Genomic DNA, 10129 nt, shown 5'->3' with positions numbered 1-10129 from the left:
CCAAGTTTTCGCGAATTCAGTAATGCTAATGCTATTCTAATTTGGGGAAATTATGTAGCTATAGCAATAATTTTGTATAATCTGGAAGGAGCTGTGTAGCTATAATTCTAATCCTAAGCAAATTCGAAAAAATTGAAAATTTTATCGTTGTCTATGTCTGCTCACGTTCTGATGATCGTTTGGCGTCAATATAGCAATATATAACATTCGTTTTTATGGCGGGTTGCCGGAGTGCGGTCTATAGATACCGAATGGCGAGCCCGATAATACAAGTTAAGAAACCGCCGTTAAATATCATTCTTTTCCCGTCGCATATGGCGTTGCAACTTCATTCGCTCGCATGACCAAATTTGTAATTAGCCCGCTTCTATATTAATATTAATAACATCTATTATTCATGTCTAGTACACATACGCAAAGCACAGGCTACGGATTGATCGCAGGAAAAATCAAGCGATAGGCCATGCGCTCTTTCGCGGGAAGACTAAACAATCGCATGATTCCATACGCATGCGCAGCGTAGCACTATCGATTGCAATATCAGATTGTTATATGCTGCGTTCCCAGTTACTTGGCACGTATCAGGAGGATGACGTCAGCATAGACGCTACCTTATTCCGGTGAATATTATGACTAGTGCGCTATTTATGTGAAGATGCGCATATTCGGTTTGGGAATTTCTTGTGTTTGTTCAGGCAGGGCGATTCGGGAATTTTTAGATTGATGCTTAGTGCCAGTTCAAATGGTTGTTCGTAGTATTCTCTGCGTTATTGAAGCATCACTGTCTTTGATATATCACATTATTAGATTGCTATAACTCCGTTCCTGACCATTGAATATGTCATAAGTTTGAACTATTGCGAACTTTAATGATACCTGAAATTTGACTAAAGGCTGGAAGTGCTGAGAAATAAAAACACGGAAGGGCGAAATATAGCTCATTGGCATAATCTTATAACTTCCTCTTAAGATTACGCGCCACGTCTCTAGAGCTTAGGTGCTACTCCAATACAGGCTAAGCAATTCGATATAATTGAACCACGTCTGAGAAATTATATTATTATACTTGCTCCGCTGCGAGATAGCGTCGGGCTAACCACGATATCGTCATATCGGCAAGTTGTATCTAACTAGTGTGGCATCACTCAAAGCGTAATCTATTCAATTATGGGTAGATTTACTTTCAGATTATGCGGTATACTAGGAGATTTCTTGAAGCCTCATGGCTTCGAAATTGCCTTCCCATTAACGCCAGAGGGGCATATGTGTCGATCAAGGTTAGATAGAGCTCAAAGACACAGGGTTACGTTTCCTTTGACAATCACGGGGATATCATGAGATATTTCTCCCAACAAGTATCTGGTTATTATCGAATGCATCATTTCAATAGCCGAATCGTATGAGTATATCATATATGCTTATGATACATACTTGATATAAACAACCACAAACTACACTATGGATTCACCAGTGACATCTAGCAAGCTGCAGAGTGTTGTGAAGCAATTGAGGATCGAAGGAGCGATCGAAAGGAAGAATATATCAGTCGTATCAAAAGACTTGATGGAATTTTGCCAAGTGAGTTGGGTATATTGCTTGTGAGTAACCAATAAAATTATTGTACCAACGATGTGAATTTAGTCGTTTGTTGTCATATAAATAATCTGTCACTCTATTAGAGGTGCTATTGAGATACTGCGGTGAGATGGTGTGCATTCCGTTACTGGAGGGGTGGCCAACCTTTTCGGCCAATGGGCCGCATGCAATTTACATTTAGGCGATCCATTTCAGTAGTCCGATAGGAGTGAACCAGATTAAGAAACGGTGAAAACAGAACTTGCCTTATTTCGCATCAAAATTCATAAAATTTATGATACCAAGATAACTCAGTGTGCATCTGTGTCCTGGAAAATTTTTCATAGCTATTGATTGAATTTGGTCATTATTATTATTAGTTGAATATATAGTCGCCTCTGTATGCCACTGGACTCAGTTTGCAACAGATGACTATTCAGCGTCTGGACATATCAATATTGAAGTTTTCGGCCAAGATTTGTCCATCATATGGAGCCAAGGTTTCATCGCCGGCGATTTTTCTGCAAGCGCACGCACGAAGTTACATGTTGGACGACTCATTCTCTCGTATAGTTGCTAATATAGTCATGTCTTGTCTACATACCATAAGCTGATCACTCCGGCGTCAAGACCCAACGACCCAAATCAAGTTTGTGCCATCACGCGACATCAGAATTGGGCCACCATGCGATGCCGCAAAGGGTATGGTACCAGACTGATATAGGCTTGAAAGCAGGCCTTATTGAACCTTGGCACAAAGTGCCAACCACAATTTCGGGCATCGGCTTACGTCTTGGCGTAGCGATAGGCTGAGCTATAAATGGGGGTACTCAAATGGCGTTCAGCGGCCCGAATGAGGAGTTTGAAACGGACCCCAGACCTTATCTGTCTCAGTATTAACTTGGATATTTTGTTCAATAAGTAGCCTATGAAATTATCATGGCAACCGGATAGGCTGATGACCTTTATAATGTTGGTCGGCAAGAAAAAGTAGCTCAAGTTGAATTTTCTGAGAGACGGTAGAGGTAACTTTTTTAGTCATAACCACAAGTAGAATGACCTTATGTTTAGTAATCAGTAGACGGTATAACAACCGAAAAAGTTGGATAGTATACTGGTAGCTTCGTATGCCATATCACAACATTTCCAGCGCATCTCAAATTGCATCAAACATCCGAAGCTGGACCTTCGCAAAAACTAAATTGAGTATCCCTGATCTAGGTGTTAAGAACATAAGCTTCCTTTGCTTAAAATGCCGTTGGATCCATTCCACTCACATGTGAACTGTAAATGCGTATGTCCGTTGACACCTTAGTACATTTTCAGCGTGTGATCGTTTCGCGGTATAGCTCGGTGAATTTTTTACTAGCACTAGCTACCAGTTTTGTAATGACTCTAGTCATGAATCGACTCATGTCCCACTTGAGTGACCTGAATGACCAAGTGACTCGACTCGGCTCAAGTCATTTTTCAAATGCGTAAAGTGAATCGACTCGACTCGAGTCAATTTGTGTATCAACTCGACTTCTACTCGAGTCAGTGTGCATGACCCGAACCAACTCATCTGACACGAGACTTGGATGGCCAAGACAGGCATTTCAATGTAACTTCGAAGAATAGTGAAGTCACCGCATTATTGGTATTTCGTCTATCAGTCCTGATTCTTGCAATATAGGACCATAGACTGTTAGGACTGAAAAATACGATATTACGAATGCGAGCCATTCTATATTACCCGGAAAAAGTGGGTTGAACCGGATTGAACTCAAAACTGAACAGTGAACACTATGACTTGGACTCGACCCTCTGCTCACTGACTTAAACATGGACGTGGGTCCGTGGTGAATTGAAAATGGCTCGACTTGACTCGAGTCAAAACTATAAAAGTAAGGTTGACTTGGTGACGCGGAACCTTGTGAATTGGTTGCAACCCTGATAGCAACATTGGCAGAAAGCTCAGGAATGAAGATTAGAACGGTCACAGCAATAAGGCCTTAAATTGTGTCATTCAGCGTGTTATAGTATACCGCAGTATCCCGAATGTACAGGCTGCCGCTAGATCAGTGGTTCTCAACCTGGGGGGCGTGAAAGCATTGAAAGGGGGCGCGAAGAAGCGGTCAACTGAAAAAAATTTTCGCGCTGGCGCGATTTGCCTCCAGTTCGCGCGTGTTTCCATATATACAGACCAAATTCCATATTTTTAATTCTCTCATCAATACTCATAACCTTCCATACCATCAAACAATCTGTTGGGGTTGCTAGCATCCCGGTTGGATTTTGTGATATGACGACAAGGGGGGCGCGAAATTTTTCACTATCAAAAAGTGGGGCGTGTCTAAAAAAAGGTTGAGAACCACTGCGCTAGATAATTATAGCTCAATCGATGTTAAAATTGGAGACTATTGCCATGTGACCGATAATCCATCATTCTTGCCGATAAGATCGATATATGTAACTGATATCGGCATTTGACATGATTTAGAGTAAATCCATCTCAATAAACAGTCAATTCAAGCCCCCCAAATTAGCTTGATAGAGAGTCTTTATATTTTATATCCTACCGATATACATAATAGGCATACAGCAATAATGGTGGTACAGAAAAGATGCATGGACAGTATTCTTTGTTAGGTAGGAATGATCGATACGATCACATCCGCAGAGATATTTATATATCAGTGTTATGATGATTTGAGTCACATATTCTGAATGACCGGAGCGAGAAGACTCGAGTTGCTGTCCTAAAATCACTTGACGCTGAAAAGGTTAAGAAGCAATGCTACTACTATTCCTCAATAATGATTATTTCAAGTTGTTATTGATATGTTCCAATAATAATAATCGAAGGCAAAATCTAACGCTGATTTAATTAGACTTTGGCAATGACAGTAACAATAGCATACACTTATCACGACTATATAAAAACCAGGATTAGCCTATACCTGTCAAATGCTCTGATATCAGACCAATCTTCTGAAGATTTAAAAAAATTATACAAGAAATTGTGGCAAGTCAAAGGCCCACTATAGCTGCAATATTATAACCCGACAGTGTGACGATGTCATGATGCATCCTCTCGCATGATGTCTATAACTCATCAATTAAAAAAAATTATGCCCGGAACAAAAACAATTTTATTCAAATATTTGAAAATGTGATTTTTTTTCGTGTCAAGTGTGAATAGTAGAATAGTAAATTACATTTCCACGATGTTTGTGGAGTGCCTGTCTGCAAGGTCTCGTCAAACATGCCTATACTTGAAAATTATACATTTAATATGTTGATGCGGCGTCATCAAAATCTAGGAAATTGGCCAACGAGCACATTTGAGTTTGTGAACTCTGGCCTAGGCCACAGGTGGCCAACCCGTGGCCCGCGGGGCAAATGTGACCCGCGAGAAGGTTTTGAGTAGCCCGCGAGGTAATTATCGAAATTTGTTACAATAAAAAAGTAAATTATGCAGGTAATTTATTGCGAACTTGCAATGCCTGGCTGCAAAGGGATATTTGATGACTAAAATATCAGTTCCGACGCATTGGCATTGCAGCTGGCCAGCCATATTTTCGTGGTTCTTCGTATATGACAATTAATTATATTATTTCGTGGTATATTTATTTAACCGGATCTTTCTCTTAGCACAGCGCGTAATTTATTGTCAGTCGATTCTTTTTTTAGTATTGGTACTCCTTCCCGAAAATTAAAAATGCGACCATTTACAGATTTGAGTCTGTCTATATTCTCAATTATGAGAATACGTGTCGTTCAACATGCGGCTTCGCGTCTGCACTCGCAGAAAGATCGTCGGCGATGAAAGCATTGCTCAAAATAACATGCGCGACGCATCTTCGATATATATATGCCCCTGCGCCGAATAATCCTGTCCTTGGCAAATGTTCCCAGCAGTATACAGAGGCGACTCGCAATATATGCAAGTGACATAATTATTGACCGAATTCGATTGCCTTTCTGTTTTTTCGCGCTTCGTGCGGTTAGGACATTGATGCACACTGACTTTTCTTGACATAATTATTGTCGATTTTGATGCGTAGTGACAGAAGTCTTGTATTCACCAACACCTATAGTCCGGTTCGTACCTATAGGACGACTAAAAATGGTCATCAGCATCCATGGGACCCGGTTCGTTGATCTCAAGTGGCCCTTTGGCCGTAAACGTTGGCCGCCCCTAGGCTAGGCCAAGGTGGGTGTCTGATCTCAAAGACTACTCCAAGTCGTTTCGATACCTTCCAATCTTTTCATTTTATCGCAGTTTTGTGGTGTTTTGAAATGATGAAACTATTAATAAACTGATACTGAGAAACAATGAGCAGGTGAGACACAGATCTATTTGCCTCACCTACTGTTAGCAATCAGACTGTTATAATCAGCGCAGCTTATGCGCTATTGAATTTGCAAACTGACGGTGTAGCATGATTCGCATAGTTGCGACCGCCAACTTGCAGTGTAGAGATAATACATTCCGTTACTGATATATCCGTTTTGTATTTTCAAACCATAACCAGTTTAACCACCTTCAATAGCGGATATATAGTACTTGTGCGCAGCCTGCGTGTGAAGAGTGCTAATGTGATTTTTAAGAAGTCGCTGTCTGAATCAGCTACTATTATGGGAATGTGTATTTGTAAGTCTGGCACAAAAGGGTCAGTGCCTCACTAAGCATGAACCTCACGCCGCGTCACCGAGCTCGGCCAAGCCCTCAACTGCCTCCATAGTAGCCTGACTTCCATTATGATATCTGTGCAACTATTTGTTAATGCTGTATATATTCGCTATTCAGCCAGGTGTGTAAGAACTATAGTTGACTCTTATTTGGCAATGCCGACAACGTATAGGGGTACAATTTTCTCCTACACACTCAAACATTATATTCCAATTATACACAAGTAGGGATGGTAAGAACGTGAGCTCACGTTCGCGTTCCGTGTGTGAACCTCAGAAATTTAGAGGTTCACGTTCACAAACGAGCCTCGGTAGGTTCTGCACTGTGAACCTTCCTCATATATTACAATTTTCACTTCAATATAACTATAGCATCCTTTGTTGAAATTCATTGCATTTCAACTGCGGGCCACTGTATGCATGGCGCTGGCAGCATAAAAAAATCAACACCAAACGAGCATGCTCTTTGACAATCTCCAAAATTTTATTTGCTTTGTTACACAGGTTTGCACGAATATTTAGTGTCTCTCTGCTGTGCGCTTGACCCGCAATCACACAACATCAAAAGCGAAATACACTACGTGTAGGTACGACCAGCGAATGATGCGTATTCAGCCAATAAATGAAATTGATATATCGTTGTCTGATGTAAAAAATCTAGCAGGCGTACGAGGTCAATCTTGATTTCATATGTTTTTTGTATCATCTAAACCAACTCCGTGCGATTGGGGTGTTGGCTAGTGCTGTATAACTTGTTAATGGAGTAATATCGATAGGAAGTATAGAAACCCGTTTTACACTCATCTCAATATCAACGTAGCAATTAGGGATGGTGTGAACCTTTGAAAGGTTCAGGTTCGTGTGAACGCGAACCTTTTTGAAAGGTTCTATGTGAACGCGAACGTGAACCTCATGACGTCACTTGACGTCATATTGCTAATTCCAACCCTAAATTTCAGTGAAGTGATAGCCTATATCAATGTACACGATACCTAGCGACGCCTCGCGCCACGTAATGACACTATGCTGAAGTACATATTGACGTTTTAAACGTCACCAAATGTATCAACTGGGGCAATCAACTGATATAATAATCCCATAAAGTAAACATCCTTCGTCCCTGTGCCTACAATTTCAACAAGGACTTGCAAGGGAGTATAAGCTTACGCGGTAACGGTCTAGGCCAGACTGGACACTGTATTCGGAGTCGTCGTATTGCGACGTTGATATTGAGCAGAGTGTAAAACGGCGGATTTCTATACTTGCTGCCGATATCACCCCATTAAAAAGTTGGAGCAGTAGCCAACACACCAATCGCACGGATTTTGTTTATATGATACAATAGACATATGAGGGCACCTGGCCTCACAGGCGAAAAGCGTCACTCATCTTTTCATCAATAATAATAATAATAACATATGAAGGCAACATTGACCCCGTACACCTATTAGATTTTTTACATCAGGCAACGATATCAATTCAGTTGATTGATTGACAAAGCATCATTCGCTGACTACAGCTGACTACTACTGATTTTTTTATGCTGCCAGCGCCATGCATAGAGTGGCAAGCAGTTGAAATGCAATAAATTTCAATCAAAGACGTTATAATGAAGTGAAAATTGTAATATAAGAAAAAGGTTCACAGTGCAGAACCTTCCAAGGTTCGTTCTAAATATCCGAGGTTCACACACAGAACACGAACGTGAACCTCACGTTCACCCCATCCCTACTAGCAATACTCAGACACCGAATACAGTTTCCAACCTGGCCTGGACTTTTAAGGCGTAAGCTTATATTACCTTGCAAGTCCTCGTCGAAATTGTTGGTAACGCGACGGAAGATATTGATTTTATGGGATTGATATATCATTTGATTGCCCCAGTTGGTACATTTGGCGACGTTTAAAACGTCAATATGTACTTCAGCATCGTGACAATATGTGGCCCGAGTCGTCGCTAGGTATCGTGTACAAACTATACATTAAATAGGCTATCACGTCACTGAAATGTAGGGTTTGAATTAGCAATATGACGTCACGTGAAGTCATGAGGTTCACATTCGCGTTCACACAGAACCTTTCAAAAAGGTTCGCGTTCACACAAACCTAAACCTTTCAGAGGTTCAAATCATCCCTATACATAAGTATAAGGTCAACACTGTCGTTATAGCCATCATGCTGCATTTCATTCAATAAAATGAGCTTACATTTAACAATACTCCCCTAGTTTATGAATGCAGCGTGCTAATCAATTTACATACAATACCCGCGATTCATATTTTAGTATAGTTGAAGTATGGTATGCGGGCACCAAGTCTTGCTAATTTGGAAATGATGCAATGATGAATGTGAATAAGCTGAAAGTATTTGATACCAGTTTGAAATTGACTCGGAATCTGTAAATTAGAGACGACTTTCTTCTTAGTTTTCTGTCCACCCACCACTACCACCTGTAACTAGAATTAAATATCGAGAAGATGATTATGCATTGGTATGCTTTAAAGAAGGGGCCACCGACAAAAGCATCCAAACGGCCTAAGCCAGCTCTAGGAATTTACCGTTATCTTATAATTGCGATTACAATTAGACTTATTTCAGTAAATAATGGTTATTTTTAGGTCTTTTTTATTGCAATTTTTCCGAAAGCCGGTGTTCCTCACTCCCCATAATAAAATCAATAAACATTGAACAAAATCGCAACCAGCGCGAAGAAAAATTCACAGTGGCGTAAATCTGCTCAAAAATGGTTTTATTTATGTTGATTTACAAACGAATTTTGAGCCTTATACTTCAAGCCTACAAAATTCCGGACATTTAGGCATATTTAAAGTTTCCTCCCGGACACAGTTTGTGCAGTGAAATTCCGGACATGTCAACCCTAAGTTACGGTCCAGCACAAAATGAATGTATCAAAAGCGAAAGATCGCGCAAACTGCGCTGTTTAGCGACGAGTCCGTTCGTATCTGTTCTGTACTTGTCGCGTTCAACATTACATCTTGAAATTAAGGTTTAAAATTGTAATATACCTGTCGGACTGGCAGGAATGACGTCGCAGACCAGCACCGGTCCGCGGACTGGCGGCTGAGAACAACTGTTATAGAGCACGGCGTTTGCACTGACGTAAAGTTTTAAAGACGCGGTTGCTAAACGGTGTGTCCTATTTTGCCTCGATATTGCATTCTTGCTGCCAACGGCCTCTATGAAATTTTAAAAGTGGCCCGCGAGCCGTTTTGAGTAGGTGCCCCCTGCTACAGAGGCTTTACTTCGGACCCATGTATATTAAAGCTTGACTTATTTTCAGAAACATTACAACGACGATTATCTTGTAAGCGCGCAACTCGCAAATCGACAGAATCCGTACAAAAAGACCAAAAGAGACTCGTGCGATATTATGTGATAAACCAATGCCGGGCGTTGAACATAACGATATTTCTATCGCGGCCGGACAGGAATTATGTCGGACACACCGTTCGAAGACGAGACTCTGCATTATCTGTGCTTAAATGTTAATGATATCTTGTTACCGTATCCATGTCGGGTCTATGGTATTTTGATTCGCGTTTGTTGTTTCTATATATTATATATTATCGCAGTGTTAAGGCATGCGATATGTGAGATGATTCGGGTTTGTCCGCGGTAAGCTGGGATTGAGATTGGAGAGTTCTGTCTAGTACAGTGGATCCCATGGGGGTCATCTTGCGACGCGGGGAGATACAAAAGCAAATGGGGTCGATTGGGGGCGACAGGAGATAGGTACAACGTCCATCAGTCAGTTATGTATGATTGATCGTTCGGTTTCTTGGCAAATTCTATTCATAGTAGAGTTACCATACGTCCTCCTCTAGGAGACTTTGTACTCATTTTTGAGGAAATTGAT

At 40.9% G+C, this 10129-nt stretch overlaps 1 protein-coding gene across 1 annotated transcript; it reads left to right on the top strand.

The window, feature by feature from the left end:
• The first annotated feature begins 1350 nt into the window (after positions 1 to 1350).
• On the top strand, positions 1351 to 9872 carry LOC145443458 (guanine nucleotide-binding protein subunit gamma-like). The gene is made up of 2 exons (XM_080321427.1): positions 1351 to 1578; positions 9554 to 9872. The coding sequence occupies exons 1-2, from the start codon at positions 1459 to 1461 to the stop codon at positions 9647 to 9649; spliced, it is 216 nt and encodes a 71-aa protein (XP_080177553.1). The 5' UTR covers positions 1351 to 1458; the 3' UTR covers positions 9650 to 9872.
• The last annotated feature ends 257 nt before the right edge of the window (positions 9873 to 10129 follow it).

This window comes from Botryllus schlosseri, chromosome 7, assembly GCF_051294905.1.
Source record: "Botryllus schlosseri isolate E-star chromosome 7, Bs_hap1, whole genome shotgun sequence".
Classification (NCBI taxonomy): domain Eukaryota; kingdom Metazoa; phylum Chordata; class Ascidiacea; order Stolidobranchia; family Styelidae; genus Botryllus; species Botryllus schlosseri.
The sequence above is the reverse complement of the archived record's forward strand: the minus strand, read 5'-3'. Positions and strand labels throughout refer to the sequence as shown.